Genomic DNA, 18,746 nt, shown 5'->3' with positions numbered 1-18,746 from the left:
ACTGTTTCAAAAAAAAAATAGTAATATTGAAGACTTGATATAACCTAAGCTTTTTGATACCCAAACACGTTTTTCAATGTTATCAATAGCACGTAGTTAAATCTCAACTTGACTTCTAGGTAATTACACGTCATAGGCAGGAATTAGTTTAATTAAAAGCTAGCTGTATAATCATTATTTCTACTTACATAGAATCATCCAATTGATCAAGGACAATGTAGTTATCTAATGAGAAGTCTAGAGTTGGGCTAACAGCAAGACTGGATCATTGGATCAAGAAATCAAGAAACGGCTAAAAGTCCCAAATTTCTACTACAATAGACAAGCTTGACATTTGCCATATAACTTTTTGTCTCATATTACAATTGAACTCTTTTGAAAAATTTGTCTCATCCTTTTCGACTTTGACCAACTTGAGATTTTTCATTTACCAATTTATCCTGACGATAATAATGATTCATTGGAAAGATTAAATGAATTGGGTCTGTTTCTTTTAGTCCACATGGACCAATAGAAAGTGCCATGTACTTTTATAAAGTCCCACCAAGTCAACGGTTAGTTATAGGAGTAATTTTAAGCTTGAAAATAATGACGGGGATTTTTAGGATTTAATAGGTGGTCTGAGGATAATATAAGACAAATTCAAAATGAAGTCCATTAGTCCATACGCTCAATTTTGAGCCATTTTGATAACCGCAAGAATGGATTGAAGACCAATTTCTAACGAAGGTTAAAATAATTATATTTTGCACATGTGAAACACAGTTTATACCCTTTTTGGTTGATTAGTTTTTTGCCACTAGAGGAAGCTTTTACTCATAATTACCTTTGTTGTTTGTGTGAAAACTGGTATTGTTATCCGTCTTTCTATGTAAAAATATTGGCTGAAAATCTAAAATCCAAGTGGAACACAAAAAGGGAATCTTTGGACTTTTTTTTGGATTGAGTTTGTGCTGATGGCTGACAATACAAAAGAATAAAAGTGGGTAACAGATCGTAGGATTATGGTGGTTAGATTACACACAAAAATGCTGGTGTTTTTTGGTATGTTTTTCTGTAAAGAAAATGGGTGACCGTGCAGTTTGTGAAAAAACTGAGGGGTAAAAAGAAGGGACGACGACGACAACAATAACAACAACATATCCAATGTAATCAGGTCTGGGCAAGGTAGAATGTACGTAGACCTTACCCCTATTTTTATGAGATAGATAGGTTGTTTTCGATAGACTCTTAGCTCAAAAAAAAGTGTAATCAAAGCAGGATAAAAAGAACATAACGACAACAAAAGGCAAGATAAGTAGAGCAAATGAAGTAGCAAGCAATAATAAGAGAAGAAAAAGATAAATGCGAAATTCTAGAAAATATTAGGCAGGTGTTACTGTGGTGAAGCTATGATAGAAGAAAAAAGAAGGAAAACAAAGAAGAAAAAGAAGACGAAGAAAAAAAGTAAAAAAAGAATGGAGCCCACATTTGATGGTTGAAGGTCAAAGAAAATGGAAAATAACGAAGTAACATAGAATAAAATGGAGCCCACATTTGCTGAGGAAACTTCTAAGCAACAAGCAGTTCAAGTTGTAACATCTTCCCTCTCTTTAGAGCTATTTTTTAAAGAGTCAAACAAAGTGGCATTTGGGTTTCTAGACTTTCTTCATTGTATATTCCATTTGCCTTAGAAATAATCAATATTAAATCAAGTCAACATATTCACGAAAAAAATGTAATACTATTATTTTAAATCATCTGTAAAATGGCCGCCTCTTCTGAACTTGCTCCTATATAAGCCCTCTGCCTTTTAGCATTGCCACCATTACTAACTTTTCCCTTTCATTCTTTTATTCTTTGAAACCATACTATACTCAGAGAAAGAGAAAAAACAAGAAATTTAATACCAGAACACAATTTTGGTATCTCTAAATACTCTTTTTACATTCATTTGAGCAAGTTTGAGGTATTGGGGACATATTTTTTATTTTCAGGTACATTACAAATAGCATTTTTGCATAGTTTGCGAGTTCTACTTAGAATTGACGGGAACTAAAAAAGAGATTAGCCTTGTGATTGATCAACTGTACGTTGGTTCACGATGGAACCGGCGAATTTGAATAACATGAGAGGGAGTAGTATGAGAGGAAGTGTGAGGGGAAGTATGAGGGGAAGTTTAAGGGCAAGTACTAGCAACTCAATATGGAGAAACAATGGCGTGGAAGTATTTTCGCGATCAGCGAGAGATGAAGATGATGAAGAGGCTCTTAAATGGGCTGCTTTAGAAAAGTTGCCTACATTCGATCGATTGAGAAAAGGTCTATTGTTTGGATCACAAGGTGCTGCTAATGAAGTTGATATTAATGATCTTGGATTTCAAGAAAGGAAGACTTTGCTTGAGAGACTTGTCAAAGTTGCTGATGAAGATAATGAGAAGTTCTTGTTGAAACTCAAGAATAGAGTTGATAGGTAAGTGAAAATAACTTTTCATGTATAGTTTTATTTTTCATTTTTGGGAAATCTTGGCACAATGGTAACAGTGGTCGCCGTTAGAGGAGCTAGAATTTTAAATTTATGGGTTCTGGATTCTAGAAACGACAATTTAATAGGTTCTGGATAAATTATTGCTTTGAAGTATTGCCTTTTTGCTTTTTCTAACTATGAGTTGAGTTTTTCTTTCCTATTTTTACTTGATTGGTATTTAACTTGTGTTTCTTGGAAAAAATGAAAATTTGCAGAGTTGGGATTGATTTGCCATCAATAGAAGTGAGATATGAGCATCTAAATATTGAGGCAGATGCATATGCTGGAAGTAGAGCTTTGCCTACTTTTATCAACTTCATGACCAACTTTGTTGAGGTAAAAATATGAATGAAATAATAAACATTTTAAGACTTGTATTTTATTTGAGTGAAACTAACTTTTTTTCCCCACTTGTTTTGCTCCAAAGACACTCTTGAATTCTCTTCACATTCTTCCAAGTAAAAAGAGACAAATCACAATTCTCAAAGATATAAGTGGTATGATAAAGCCTTGTAGAATGACTCTGCTATTGGGACCTCCAAGTTCTGGAAAGACTACTTTGTTATTAGCTTTGGCTGGAAAGCTTGATCCTGCTCTAAAGGTGAGATTTTCCATCAAAATATAAATTTTTCAAATAAATTTTTTATAAATAAGAAAGAAAAAATATACTAAAGTTTCCATTTTTTGTTTTTTTGTGAATTCAGGTTACTGGGAAGGTGACTTATAATGGACATGAATTACATGAATTTGTGCCACAAAGAACAGCTGTTTATATTAGCCAGCATGACTTGCATATTGGAGAAATGACTGTAAGGGAAACTTTGGAATTTTCTGCAAGATGCCAAGGAGTTGGCTCAAGATTTGGTTGGTGTTTTGTTATTGCTTTTTTTTTTCTCCTAAATAAAGTGCAGTTTTATAAGTGAATTTGTAGTCATTTATTAAGTGTTTTTTGCTTAAAACTTGTACAGAGATGTTGGCTGAACTGTCTAGAAGAGAGAAAGCTGCTAATATCAAACCAGATCCTGATATTGATATCTACATGAAGGTAAGCCTGGAGCTTGATCATCTTTAATTTAGTTATTATTATAGTGAATATTAGGGACTTCATTTTACATTATTTTTGTCTTCATGGAAAATAATTAGAAGCTTTTTCTTTCTGGAAAATGAAGGCTGCAGCAACAGAAGGACAAGAAGCCAATGTTGTTACAGATTATGTTCTTAAGGTAACATTTACACCTATCCAATTATTTCTCATGTCAGTGTATTTTTCTTGTATGAGATAACCTGCCTTACTTTTAGGATTACTTATTCTAACTTATGAGTAGTTACCTATAGTAATCTTCCAGTAATAGTAATATTCTTGATCTGACTTTCATTTTCAGATTTTGGGACTGGACATCTGTGCAGATACTATGGTAGGAGATGAAATGATAAGGGGTATTTCAGGGGGACAAAAGAAACGTGTAACAACGGGTGAAATGCTTGTTGGACCATCAAAGGCACTTTTCATGGATGAAATATCAACTGGATTGGACAGTTCAACTACTTTCTCCATTGTCAATTCTCTAAGACAATCAGTGCAGCTCCTGAAGGGAACTGCTGTGATATCTCTATTGCAGCCAGCCCCTGAGACTTACAACCTGTTTGATGACATTATTTTGTTGTCGGATGGATACATTGTCTATCAGGGCCCTCGAGAAGCGGTTCTTGATTTCTTTGAATCCATGGGATTCAAATGCCCTGAGAGAAAAGGTGCCGCAGATTTCTTGCAAGAGGTAACATCAAAGAAGGATCAACAACAATATTGGGCTAAGAGGAATGAGCCTTATAGGTTTGTCTCATCAAAAGAATTTTGTGAGGCATATCAATCTTTCCAAGTTGGAAGGAAACTTGGTGATGAGCTTAAAACTCCATATGACAAGAGCAAAAGCCACCCTGCTGCTTTGTCTACCAAGAAGTATGGTATAGGGACGAAACAACTGTTGAAGGTCTGTGCTGAACGAGAATACCTACTAATGAAGAGGAACTCATTTGTTTACATATTCAAGCTCACTCAGGTACCTTTTACATAGTCTATGCGAACTATATAAGTATGTGCCTTGTTTTATAACTATGTACCGATTGTAATGATCTCTTTGTTTATGTTATGTTTTCTCAGCTCGCGATAATGGCACTTATAACGATGAGTGTCTTTTTCCGAACTAAATTGCCCCGAGATGATATGGATGATGGAGGCATATATGCTGGTGCTCTCTTTTTTGTGGTTGTTATGATCATGTTTAATGGAATGGCTGAGATCGCCCTGACAATTATGAAACTTCCGGTCTTTTTCAAGCAAAGGGACCTTCTCTTTTACCCTTCATGGGCTTATGCCCTTCCCACGTGGGTTCTCAAAATCCCTATAACATTTGTTGAATGTGGTATATGGACATTCATCACATATTATGTCATGGGATTTGATCCAAATGTTTCAAGGTAAGCGAAGAAAATACACTACAAACTAATCAGTTGGCCTTCATAGTTCCAAGATTTTTGATCGACTATTGCTTTGCAGACTGTTCAAACAATTCTTGCTTCTCATACTAGTACACCAAATGGCATCAGCATTGTTCAGATTCATTGGAGCAGTGGGGAGAACAATGGGAGTTGCTAGCACATTTGGAGCATTTGCTCTACTTTTACAATTTGCACTGGGTGGATTTGTCCTTGCACGAGGTATATTTTTGTGTTTAAAACAATTATGATTCTTATGGTCGACCCCAAACTTGTTTGGGATGAAGGCATAGTTATTGTTGTTGCTGTTGTTGTATTCCGACATTTATTCATTTTTTATTTTTCCTGATGCTGCAGAGGATGTGAAGAAATGGTGGATTTGGGGTTACTGGACCTCACCACTGATGTACTCTGTGAATTCAATTCTTGTGAATGAATTTGATGGAAAGAATTGGAAACATGTAAGTGTTTAAACTTAATGCAGCGTGCATGAAGTTAATTTCTCATATATATATATATGGATGCTCATATCCCCTTTAATTAAAATAGATTGCGCCAAATGGAACCGAGCCCCTTGGAGCTGCAGTCGTAAGAGCTAGGGGATTCTTTCCGGATGCATACTGGTACTGGATAGGTTGTGGTGCACTTCTTGGATTCACGCTGATCTTCAACTTCTTCTACAGTATTGCACTCGCTTACTTGGACCGTGAGTATCTCTGATGTCTCTACTTTCCCTATGCAAAGAAAAATGCCATGTACTAACAATAATATAATTGCAGCATTTGGTAAGCCGCAAGCTATGATATCAGAAGACGATGAGAATGCTGATAATGTTGAACTCACGGAGAGAAGTGAAACTGAGGGTCAGAACAAGAAGAAGGGAATGGTTCTTCCATTTGAACCCCATTCCATCACTTTTGATGATGTTGTGTACTCTGTTGACATGCCCCAGGTAATTTTCCGGAACTCTTAGAATAATATTTGTGAGTAGTGACGCTTTTCTTTTCTATGAATAGTTGACTTAACATTCCAATGACTTGCAGGAAATGAAGGAACAAGGTACCACTGAAGATAGATTGGTACTTCTGAAGGGTGTGAGTGGAGCTTTCAGGCCAGGTGTTCTCACAGCTTTGATGGGTGTTAGTGGAGCTGGTAAAACAACATTGATGGATGTGTTGGCCGGAAGAAAAACAGGTGGATATATTGATGGTGACATCAAGATTTCTGGATATCCAAAGAAGCAAGAAACCTTTGCACGTATTTCTGGATACTGTGAGCAGAATGACATCCATTCACCTTATGTTACAGTTTATGAGTCCTTGGTTTACTCAGCTTGGCTGCGTTTACCTCAAGATGTTGACGAAAACAAGAGAAAGGTCGGTTCCTCTAAATTCTTTCTTCATATTTATAATCTATCCTACAAATTTGTCGAACCTATTAAACAAATGTGTATGTCAACAAATAATATTATCGATTAATTGCCTTTCTGCAGATGTTTGTTGATGAAGTTATGGAACTTGTGGAGCTAGCTCCATTAAGATCAGCCTTAGTCGGATTGCCTGGAGTCAATGGTCTATCCACCGAGCAACGCAAAAGGCTGACCATTGCAGTTGAACTAGTAGCAAATCCCTCTATCATTTTCATGGATGAACCAACTTCAGGGTTGGATGCAAGAGCTGCTGCCATTGTAATGAGAGCTGTTAGGAACACTGTCGATACAGGAAGAACCGTTGTCTGTACCATTCATCAGCCTAGCATCGACATTTTTGAAGCTTTTGATGAGGTGAGTTTATTAACCTTCCACGACAATGAAGTTAGTATTTTGTTTGTTCGTATTTTGTTCCCCTTTTCTTTTGCTTCCGAATACTAAAGTACACATGGTTTGCAGCTATTTCTCATGAAACGAGGAGGGCAGGAGATATATGTTGGTCCTTTGGGTCGCCATTCTTGCCATTTGATCAAATACTTTGAGGTATGTCATCAAAGCAAAAATTCAGTTTTCTTTTTTGCAGTTTTTATAATCAAATGCTAATATTAGGTTTATCTTAAATTCAGTCAATGCCTGGAGTTAGTAAGATAAAGGAGGCTTACAATCCGGCAACTTGGATGTTAGAAGTCACCGCCTCGTCTCAAGAAATGATGTTAGGAGTTGATTTTACTGATTTGTATAAGAAATCAGACCTTTACAAGAGGAACAAAGCCTTGATTGCTGAATTAAGTACGCCTCGTCCCGGTACAAAGGATCTGCATTTTGAATCTCAATTTTCACAGCCTTTCTGGACCCAATGTATGGCTTGTCTCTGGAAGCAACACTGGTCGTACTGGCGTAATCCAGCTTATACTGCAGTTAGATTCATTTTCACAACATTCATAGCACTTGTCTTTGGCACAATGTTTTGGGATCTTGGTACCAAAGTGTAAGTACAAACAACAATGAGAAGTATATATAAACTTAAAAGATAACTTCCTATAGTATTTAAGCTAAACTATTCGAGCTTTGTTGATCACAGGAGTCGGAGCCAAGATCTTATCAATGCTATGGGATCCATGTATGCTGCAGTTCTCTTCCTTGGTGTACAAAATTCATCATCAGTCCAGCCTGTTGTAGCCGTCGAGCGTACTGTATTTTACAGAGAAAAAGCTGCTGGAATGTATTCAGCCATACCTTATGCCTTTGGACAAGTAAATAGACAGTTCAATTTGTCGCATTAGATACATATTTCAGCCTCAAATAGATTATTCATATTAATAATAAAAACCTTACTTTCTTGCAGGTTGTCATTGAAATTCCTTATGTATTTGTACAATCAGCTTTCTATGGTGTCATTGTGTATGCAATGATCGGGTTTGAATGGACTGCTGCCAAATTCTTTTGGTACTTCTTCTTCATGTACTTTACCCTCTTGTACTTCACCTTCTATGGCATGATGACCGTGGCTATTACCCCGAACCAAAACGTTGCTTCCATTGTCGCGGCCTTCTTCTATGCAGTATGGAATCTCTTCTCAGGATTCATTATTCCACGACCTGTAAGTTCTTAAAATCCTTCATTTCCATCTTTGTATCCATGTAAACTAATCTGAAGCTCGAAAAAATGACATGTTATCGTTGTCTTTTTGCTAAAAACAGCGTATCCCAATATGGTGGAGATGGTACTACTGGGCTTGCCCTGTTGCATGGACCTTGTATGGTCTTGTTGCATCACAATTCGGAGATATCCAAACTACTCTTACCGATGAAGAAAATGTGGAACAATTTTTGAGGCGTTATTTTGGATTTAAGCATGATTTTCTTGGAGTAGTTGCAGCTGTGATCGTCGCGTTGCCTATTATGTTTGCCTTAACATTTGCTTTGGCCATTAAGGCATTCAATTTCCAGAGAAGATAAGAGACTTGACCTACTAAAGAGTACTTATGAGAAAGAAAGAAGGAGCTTATAAAACTTATGTATAGGTCACAACTTGAAGACCGTTTCTTGCAACTTTTCTTTGTTATTATGGTCTATGTTCTTTAATTTTTCCTTAGTGGATTCCAATTTTTTGTACAGGAATAATTATTTTATTAATGATAAATCATAATATGTATACCAGCAATTTTGCTAATTTTTGGCTTTATCAGCTTCTAGATTTTCCTTATTATTCTCCACTTGTCTTGGATGAATCAGAATCTAGTCAAGTCAACAGTCGCCTCTCTCCTGAACTTGCTGCTATATAAGCGCTATGCCTTCTAGTATAATTGGCATCAACTGTCTTTTCGTTCTTTATAACAAGTGAAAAAAGCAACAAAAAAAATTAAAAAAATTACAATTTGGGTATCCCTCAATACTCTTTTATGTTATTTTTAGCAACTCTTTCATTTTTTGGCTCAACCTTCCGACTCAGGGCGTTAAAAAAAAATTATCATTTCATTGTTTACTAGCTCTGCTTAGAGTTGACGGAAACTAAAAAGAAGATTAGCCTTTTGACCGATCGAGTGGACATTGGTTCAAGATGGAACCAGCGAATCTTAACAATTTGAGAGGAAGTATGAGGGCAATTTCTAGCAATTCAATATTTTCGCGATCAGGGAGAGATGAGGATGATGAAGAGGCTCTTAAATGGGCTGCTTTAGAAAAATTGCCAACGTTTGATCGAATGAGAAAAGGTTTATTGTTTGGACCAGAAGGTGAAGCTGCTGAAATTGATACAAATGATATTGGACATCACGAAAGGAAGAATTTGCTTGATAGGCTTGTCAAGGTTCCTGATGAAGACAATGAGAAGTTCTTATTGAAACTCAAGAATAGAATTGATACGTAAGTGAGATAATTGTTTCCTATATATATAGTTTGTTTTCATTTTTCAAGAAAGTTGGTGCAACCATAAGAGTTGTATTTGTATGATTAGAAGGTCAGGGGTTCAATTCGTAAAAACAGTCTCTTGTAGAAATGCAAGGTAAAACTGTACAAAGACTCAATGTGATCAACCCATTTTCGGACCCCGTAGATAGTAAGAGTTGTAGAGGGCGAAGGTTAAGGCCGTGATCACAACCTCTAACAGAAATGCAGGACATGGCTGCATAATATGGGCCCGATGTGATGCCTTTCCGAGAGGCAGAGCTAGAATATTTAGTTTATGGATTCGGGACCACAATTTTTTTTATTAAATGGATTCTGAATATATTTTTTTTCATATTAAACGAATTTTCTTAACAGAAATACAAGATTTGAACGAAACTTAATAAGCTTTGCCGAACTAGTAACCACAACTTTGGCTCCTCCCTTGGCCCTTGCTCAGACCTAGGCATAAAGAGAACTTAGTGCATCGAATTTTTGCTTTTTTTTTTTTTTTAATGAGTTGAGCTACCCTTTTATATTTTTATTTAATTGGTATTTTGTGGTTTTTTTTTTTTGTGGAAAAAATGAAAAAAATTTTTTTTTTTTTGTTAAAAAAATGAAAAATTTACAGAGTTGGGATTGATTTGCCATCAATAGAAGTGAGATATGAACATCTAAATATCAAGGCAGATGCATTTGTAGGAAGCAGAGCTTTGCCTACTTTTATCAACTTTATGACCAACTTTGTTGAGGTAAAAATATGAATGAAAAAAATAAACCATTTTAATACTTCTATTTCTTTTGATTGAAACTAACTTTTTTTTTTTTTCCTTTCCAAATTTTTGCTTCAAGACATTCTTGAATTCTATTCACATGCTTCCAAGTAGAAAGAGGCAAATAACAATTCTCAAAGATGTGAATGGTATGATAAAGCCCTCCAGATTGACTTTGCTTTTGGGACCTCCAAGTTCTGGAAAGACTACTTTGTTATTAGCTTTGGCGGGAAAACTTGACCCTACTCTAAAGGTAAGTAATTTCAATAATATACAATTCAGTATAAAATATTACATCCGCGTAGTCATATTTTTTACTTACATCCGCATACCCAACATTTTTTTTTTTTTTGCAGTAGCTTTTATACACACGATATACAACATTATACACTTACTGTAGACAATGTATAAACTCGTATTAAAGTATATAATGATGTATAAAAGGGTCATTTCAGGTAATATTAGAAACATCGGCCATTTCGAGTAAAAAAAAAAAATCTCCAAATAGACAGAGTGTTATTTTCCCATTTTCAATTCCAAAATATCATGGGAAAAGGACTAAATTTACTCCGCAATTTGGAAAATCATTTATATGAAAATTCTTTATATTTACCTTTCGTCTAATTTTTGGAATAAATTTGCCTTGCCATTAATCTTTGGATCACATTTACACCTCCGTCCTAACGGAGCAAAAGTCCCATGCAATATATAGGGGAAAATTTGTTATTGTCCTAAGATAATATGCTATGTAAGTTTTTTCCTTCATCTACTTTCTTTCGTAAACTAAGTAAAAAAATTAAAGTAATTTAAAAAGGTAATTTTTAAATTAAATATAAAAAACATCACCCCTTTTCGGTAAATTTTAAAATTAAAACATGAGAAAAGGGTTATACTTGCCCCTGTCCTCTTCAAAAAAGATCACATTTGCCTTTCGTTATAATTTTTTGATATATTTTTCCTTACCATGCTACTTTGGGGTCATATTTACCCCCCGAACCGTTAAATCCCCTTGTTCCCACCTTATTATCCTACGTGGATATTATTGTCTCCCAACTTAAATTTATCAAATTAAATCCGACCCAGCCCAAAATTAAACCGACCACTAAATGTCACCGGAGATGGTCAACTGCGGCGAACACGGTTCCCTGGCGGATATTTTTCCCATTATTAATAATCTTTTGGGGTGCAATGCAATATATATATATATATATATATATATATATAAGGAGATATATATGGTGTTTCTATATAAATCAAGAAAAACTGAATTTGAGCAATAGGTGTTGGTCCACGTCGTCGGTGGTGAGCTCAAGTGGGTTGGTTTTATTTTAGATTGAGTCAGATTTAATTTGGTAAATTTAAGCAGGGAGAAAATAATATCCACGTAGGCGCCACATAGAGTAATAAGGTGGGGACAAGGGAATTTAACGGTTCAGGAGTAAATATGACCCCAAAGTAGGATGGTAAGGACAAATATATAAAAAAAGTATAACGAAGGGCAAATATAATCATTTTTTAAGAGTACGGGGGCAAATATGACCCTTTTCCGTTAAAACATTTTATAAAAAAGTTATGTTATACTCACTGACAATATAATTGATTTTTTTACACAATCATTACAATTTTAACCACTATAGAAGATTACTTTGTCTTTTTTTTTTTTTTTTCACTAATTCCACTAATTAAGTAGGCGTTTAGTCATAGAACTAGTTTTTTTTAAACCTTTATTTGGAAATTTGGAAGTTGGAGTTGTGTTTGGTTATATCATTTTTGAATAGAAAACAGGAAATATGATTTATACCTTAATTTCTAAAAACTAGCAAAACCATTCAACTTGATTAATTCACCTAAAACATACAACCAAATCTGCTCTAAAAGAGTAACATATGAATAATCACATGATATCATAATTCAATCCCATATATTTTTATTAAGTACAAAAAAAAAAAAAAAAAATTGCTTCACTAATTCAAATGTCATGATTAATATGTTCTTTACTCTTTTTTTTTTTTAACCTATCAAATAAACAACAACTCAATTAAAAAGATTTGATCCGACCAACTGACTGACCAAAAACCCAAACCGATGGCACATTTGATCCAATTGAATTGGGCATTTTTATAAAAACCAAAAATTTAGGGCAAGATTTGAAAAAAAGAAAAAAAAAATGATGGAAAAAAGTGAAACCAGATTTTGATGTGTTTACCAAATTCCAAGTTGTATTTGAAATTTTCAGGACCAAAAGCTGACTTTCAAATAAAGTGAAAATTCCGGAAAAAAAAAAAAAATCTTTCATGGCCAAATGCCTACTTGAAAACCAAATTTGTTTCACGTTATTTGGAATTTTGGAGTTGAAGATAGAGATGTGTTTGTTATAGTTTTTGCAAAGAATATTTGGTTGTTTGAATGTTATGAAAGTGAAAAAAGTTAAAAACTGGGTTTTAGGTGTTTTTCAAATTCCAAATACAACTTTTTAAATTTTCGCCAAATACCTGATAAAAAAGAGAAAAAGTTCAGGGAAAAAGTGAAAAATTCTCATGGCCAAACGGGATGATATACCTTTAATTACCTCTAAAGTGACTTGATACATTAATTTTTTACACTGTCAGTTCATAGAAGTAGAACGGGCCCTAAGATCTTCCCCTTTTTTTGGAAAATCAGGTTACTGGGAATGTGACATATAATGGACATGAACTACATGAATTTGTGCCACAAAAAACAGCTGTTTATATCAGCCAACATGACTTGCATATTGGAGAAATGACTGTAAGGGAAACTTTGGAATTTTCTGCAAGATGCCAGGGAGTTGGCCCAAGATATGGTTAGTATTTTCTTATTGTTTTTAATTTTTTAACTAAATGCAATTTTTGTAACTGAAAACGTATAGATATTCATTTACTAATTTTTTTCTTGAAAACTTGTATAGAGATGTTGGCTGAACTATCAAGAAGAGAGAAAGCAGCTAATATCAAACCGGATCATGATATTGATATCTACATGAAGGTAAGAATGCAGCAGAAGGAATGAAAGGGAATAACAAATCTTTTAGTAAATTTAATTAAATTTATAGTTATAATTTTTTTTATTGTTTTTGGGAAATGTAGACTTCAGTAACAAAAGGACAGGAAGCTAATGTTGTAACAGATTATGTTCTTAAGGTAACATTTCCAGTATCCAAGCATTCTTCCTATATTACAGTTATAGCGCATCTTAACTTATTGTAGCAGATTACCTATATTATTTTTCAAGTTCCAAATTCTAATTTTTATGGATGTTACCAATAGTTATCTTCCAGTAATAGTAATTTTCTTGCTCTGACTTCTATTTGCAGATTTTGGGACTGGACGTCTGTGCTGACACTATGGTGGGCGATGAAATGTTAAGGGGCATATCAGGGGGACAAAAGAAACGTGTCACAACGGGTGAAATGCTTGTTGGACCATCAAAGGCACTTTTCATGGATGAAATCTCAACTGGATTGGACAGTTCAACTACTTTCTCCATTGTCAACTCTCTAAGACAATCTGTGCAGCTCTTGAAGGGAACTGCTGTGATATCTCTGTTGCAGCCAGCACCCGAGACTTACAACCTGTTTGATGACATAATTCTGTTATCGGATGGATACATTGTCTATCAGGGCCCTCGAGAAGCGGTTCTTGACTTCTTCGAATCCATGGGATTCAAATGCCCCGAGAGAAAAGGAGTGGCAGATTTCTTGCAAGAGGTATGTCAAACAATGCAAAGTTTATGACATTGTGTTGAAGTGTGCAACCATCTTTTCTAAAAGCTTAAACTCTAAGAGAAAGCGCACTTTTATATCGTTAATTATGTATTCAATGTGTCCCTTCACATGCAGCTCTGATTCTTTTTCATGGGTAGTGATGTGACTTATAATCGACGACCTCCGTCTATCATGATACTATGTTGAAGTGGTTGACCACCAAAAAGCTTAATTTGTTCAATATACCAAAGCTTAATGCAGTTAACTATGTCTTAGACATGTAAGAATGAAGTTTATGATCTAAAATATAGATGTTTTAAATTATTTCTTGTAGGTAACTTCCAAAAAGGATCAACAACAATATTGGGCTAAAAGGGATGAACCTTACAGGTTTGTCACATCAAAAGAAATTTCTGAGGCATATCAGTCTTTCTATGTTGGAAAGAAACTCGTTGATGAGCTTGCAACTCCATATGACAAAAGCAAAAGCCACCCTGCTGCTTTATCTACCCAGAAGTATGGTACTGGGACGAAACAATTATTGAAGGTTTGCGCTGAACGAGAATTTCTACTGATGAAGCGGAACTCATTTGTTTACATCTTCAAGCTCTTTCAGGTACTGACTACTGGTCAATTAGAAATATAGAAATAACCATGTGCCAATTGTAATGATCTCTTTGTTTTTGTTCTGTTTTCTTAGCTCGCGGTAATGGCACTTATAACGATGACCGTCTTTTTCCATACTAAGATGCCCCGAGATAATATGGATGATGGAGGGATGTATGCTGGAGCTCTCTTTTTCGTGGTCGTTATGATTATGTTTAATGGAATGGCCGAGATCAACCTGACAATTTTAAAGCTTCCCGTCTTCTTCAAACAAAGGGACCTTCTCTTTTTCCCTTCATGGGCTTATGCCCTTCCCACATGGATTCTCAAAATCCCTATAACATTTATTGAAGTTTCTCTTTGGACGTTTCTTACATATTATGTCATGGGATTTGATCCGAATGTTTCAAGGTAAGGGAAGAAAAAGACAATAAAAAACTGATAATTAGATGGCCTTCATAATTTCATGACTATTAAGGGACTATCGCTTTGCAGATTGTTCAAACAATTCTTTCTTCTCGTACTGGTACACCAGATGGCATCAGGATTGTTCAGATTCATTGGAGCAGCGGGTAGAACAATGGGAGTCGCTACCACATTCGGAGCACTTGCGCTGGTTTTACAATTTGCATTGTGTGGATTTATTCTCTCAAGAGGTATATTTTATGATGTTTTCTAAAATTCTATTTCCTGTTCAATCAGACCTATATTTATTTTCTATTTTGCCTGATGTTGCAGATGATGTGAAGAAATGGTGGATCTGGGGATACTGGATCTCACCTTTAATGTATTCTGTGAATTCAATTCTTGTGAATGAATTTAATGGAAAGAATTGGAAACATGTAAGTATATATTCCAAAACAAATGTAAATAGCTAATTTTCTCGTATATGGATGCTCATATCCACTATTAACTAAAATAGATCGCGCCAAATGGAGTTGAGCCACTTGGAGCTGCAGTAGTAAGAGCTCGAGGATTCTTTCCAGATGCATATTGGTACTGGATAGGTGTTGGGGCACTTATTGGATTCATAATAATATTCAACCTCTGCTATAGTATTGGACTCGCTTACCTGAACCGTGAGTATCTCTGGTGCTATGACTTTAAGGATTATCTCTTAGAAAACTCATTTTAATAGGTCTCTTTATTGATATTAAAAGTATTATTAGAAAGGCGGTTAATACCTTATTTCTTATGTATAACTGCAGCATTTGGTAAGCCTCAAGCTATGATATCAGAAGACAATGAGAATGCTGATAATGTTCAACTCATTGAGGGAAGTGGAACTGAGGGTCAAAACAAGAAGAAGGGAATGGTGCTTCCATTTGAACCCCATTCCATCACTTTTGATGATGTTGTATACTCTGTTGACATGCCTCAGGTAACTTTCTAGAACTTGTTACTAATAATATCCACGACTCGGTAGGCTTTTATTTGCTATGAAAACCTAACTTAACATTCTAATGAATTGCAGGAAATAAAAGAACAAGGTTCCACTGAAGATAGGTTGGTACTACTAAAGGGTGTGAGTGGAGCTTTTAGGCCAGGTGTTCTCACAGCTTTGATGGGTGTTAGTGGTGCTGGTAAAACAACATTGATGGATGTGTTGGCCGGAAGAAAAACAGGAGGATATATTGATGGCGACATCAAGATTTCTGGATATCCAAAGAAGCAAGAAACGTTTGCACGTATTTCTGGATATTGTGAGCAGAATGACATCCATTCGCCTTATGTTACAGTTTATGAGTCCTTGGTTTACTCAGCTTGGTTGCGTTTACCTCAAGACGTTGACAAAAACAAGAGAAAGGTCAGTTCCTCTACATTCTTTCTCCATTGTGATAATCTATCTTGCAAATTGGTTGAAAATATTAAAGAAACATGTATGGCAGGACAGAACATATTTGATATATCACCTCTCTGCAGATGTTTGTTGAGGAAGTTATGGAACTTGTGGAGCTAACTCCATTAAGATCAGCTTTAGTCGGATTGCCTGGAGTCAATGGTCTATCGACCGAGCAACGCAAAAGGTTGACCATTGCAGTTGAACTAGTAGCAAACCCCTCTATCATTTTCATGGATGAACCAACTTCAGGGTTGGATGCAAGAGCTGCTGCCATTGTAATGAGAGCTGTTAGGAACACTGTCGATACAGGAAGAACCGTCGTCTGTACCATTCATCAGCCTAGCATCGACATTTTTGAAACCTTTGATGAGGTGAGTTTATTAACATTTCAGGACAATGAAGCTAATAGTTGTTTCCTCTTTTTCTTTGACAGCGGATAATAAAAGTAAACATGGCTTTGCAGCTATTTCTAATGAAACGAGGTGGGCAAGAGATATATGTTGGTCCTCTGGGTCGCTATTCTTGCCATTTGATCAAATACTTTGAGGTATGTTAACAAAGAAAATATATGTTTTCTTTTTCCTAGTTTAGATAATCAAATACTAATTTTAGTTTCGTCTTGTATTCAGTCAATGCCTGGAGTTAGTAAGATTAAGGAGGCTTATAATCCAGCAACTTGGATGTTAGAAGTAACAGCCGCATCTCAAGAAATGATATTAGGGGTTGACTTTGCTGATTTGTACAAGAAGTCAGACCTCTACAAGAGGAACAAAGCCTTGATTGCTGAATTAAGTACGCCTCGTCCCGGTACAAAGGATCTTCATTTTGAAACTCAATTTTCACAGCCTTTCTGGACCCAATGTATGGCTTGTCTCTGGAAGCAACATTTGTCATACTGGCGTAATCCAGCTTACACGGCAGTTAGATTTATTTTCACAGTATTCCTAGCACTTGTCTTTGGCACAATGTTCTGGGATCTTGGTACCAAAGTGTAAGTAAAATTACTATGAGAATTAAATATAAACTTGAAAAATAGGTAATTCTTATAACACTTAGCTAAACTTTTCTACCTTTATTGATCACAGGAGTCGGAGCCAGGATCTTTTTAATGCTATGGGATCTATGTATGCTGCAACTCTCTTCCTTGGTGTACAAAATTCATCATCTGTCCAGCCTGTTGTAGCCGTTGAGCGTACTGTATTTTACAGAGAAAGAGCTGCTGGAATGTATTCTGCTATACCTTATGCCTTTGGACAGGTGGGCAAATAGTTCTATTTTGTAGTAATGCATACATATTTCTGCCTAAAAACGGGTTCATATTTATCCATGAGAATTTCACTTTCCTGCAGGTTGTTATTGAAATACCTTATGTATTTGTACAAGCGGCTTTCTATGGTATCATTGTGTATGCAATGATAGGATTTGAATGGACCGCTGCCAAGTTCTTTTGGTACTTCTTCATCATGTATTTCACTCTCTTGTACTTCACCTTCTATGGCATGATGACTGTGGCTGTTACCCCAAATCAAAACGTTGCTTCTATTGTTGCGGCTTTTTTCTATGCAGTATGGAATCTCTTCTCAGGATTCATCGTTCCACGACCTGTAAGTTCTTGAAAATCCTTCAATTCCATTAACTTTTGTCCATGTTAGCTAATCTGAATCTCGAAAAAATGATATGTTATCGTTGTCTTTTTTTTTTTTTTGGTGGCTAAAAACAGCGTATTCCAATATGGTGGAGATGGTACTACTGGGCTTGCCCTGTCGCATGGACGTTGTATGGTCTTGTTGCATCACAGTTCGGAGACCTCCAAAATAAGCTTAGCGATGATGAAAATGTGGAACAATTCTTGGGGCGTTATTTTGGATTTGAGAATGATTTTCTTGGAGTAGTTGCAGCAATTATCGTTGCATGGCCTGTTGTTTTCGCCTTCATGTTTGCATTGGCCATCAAGGCATTCAACTTCCAAAAAAGATAAGAGAAGAACTTATGAGAAAGAAGAGAATACAGAACTACTACGTACAGTTCACTACTTGAAGATTGCTTCTTGTAACCTTTTTCTGCTGTTTATATTCTTTTGTTTCTTCCTTAATCCCAAGTTTTGTTGTAGAAACAAAAAAAATTGTAAATGATAAATGAAAATATACAAGCAATTTACTCCATGTTTGGATTTATTCTCTTCTTACCTTCCCCTCCACAAATTCTGTTCTCAATGTTGAAAAGTGCTACTACTAGTTTGCACAATATTGTTAAGGTATCAGGTTACAAGTTTAATGATTTTCAAATTATTTGTGTTTTTCATATTGGCCTATCAGTTCAATTATTAATTTTTTGAGTTTACTTAAACGGTTATATCAATAACCCAATATCTACCTTTTCATCCCTGATTTATGATTCATAACAGAATTATTTAAAATTTTCTACCAAATGAATGGTTGGATTATTGTCCTTCCTGTAAAAGGCAAGTGAAATTCACCCTGTTATGTACCAT

General features: G+C 35.5%; 2 protein-coding genes across 2 annotated transcripts; both read left to right on the top strand.

The window, feature by feature from the left end:
* The first annotated feature begins 2,068 nt into the window (after positions 1–2,068).
* Positions 2,069–8,490, top strand: LOC132068256 (pleiotropic drug resistance protein 1-like). The gene is made up of 19 exons (XM_059461786.1): positions 2,069–2,451; positions 2,721–2,841; positions 2,933–3,106; positions 3,210–3,369; positions 3,474–3,550; positions 3,675–3,728; positions 3,888–4,562; positions 4,664–4,980; positions 5,060–5,220; positions 5,356–5,459; positions 5,548–5,704; positions 5,778–5,950; positions 6,042–6,374; positions 6,491–6,781; positions 6,887–6,970; positions 7,054–7,415; positions 7,509–7,680; positions 7,773–8,027; positions 8,128–8,490. The coding sequence occupies exons 1-19, from the start codon at positions 2,084–2,086 to the stop codon at positions 8,383–8,385; spliced, it is 4,296 nt and encodes a 1,431-aa protein (XP_059317769.1). The 5' UTR covers positions 2,069–2,083; the 3' UTR covers positions 8,386–8,490.
* A 481-nt stretch (positions 8,491–8,971) lies between these two features.
* Positions 8,972–18,417, top strand: LOC132068257 (pleiotropic drug resistance protein 1-like). The gene is made up of 20 exons (XM_059461787.1): positions 8,972–9,291; positions 9,944–10,064; positions 10,165–10,338; positions 12,747–12,906; positions 13,012–13,088; positions 13,190–13,243; positions 13,417–13,809; positions 14,141–14,422; positions 14,507–14,823; positions 14,908–15,068; positions 15,151–15,254; positions 15,335–15,491; positions 15,621–15,793; positions 15,887–16,219; positions 16,336–16,626; positions 16,719–16,802; positions 16,885–17,246; positions 17,341–17,512; positions 17,605–17,859; positions 17,976–18,417. Exons 1-20 carry the CDS (start codon positions 8,987–8,989, stop codon positions 18,231–18,233), a joined length of 4,233 nt encoding a protein of 1,410 aa, XP_059317770.1. The 5' UTR covers positions 8,972–8,986; the 3' UTR covers positions 18,234–18,417.
* The last annotated feature ends 329 nt before the right edge of the window (positions 18,418–18,746 follow it).

This window comes from Lycium ferocissimum, chromosome 8 (genome assembly GCF_029784015.1).
Source record: "Lycium ferocissimum isolate CSIRO_LF1 chromosome 8, AGI_CSIRO_Lferr_CH_V1, whole genome shotgun sequence".
NCBI classification, from domain to species: domain Eukaryota; kingdom Viridiplantae; phylum Streptophyta; class Magnoliopsida; order Solanales; family Solanaceae; genus Lycium; species Lycium ferocissimum.
Note: the sequence above shows the minus strand (reverse complement) of the source record. Positions and strands in the feature narration are given on the sequence as shown.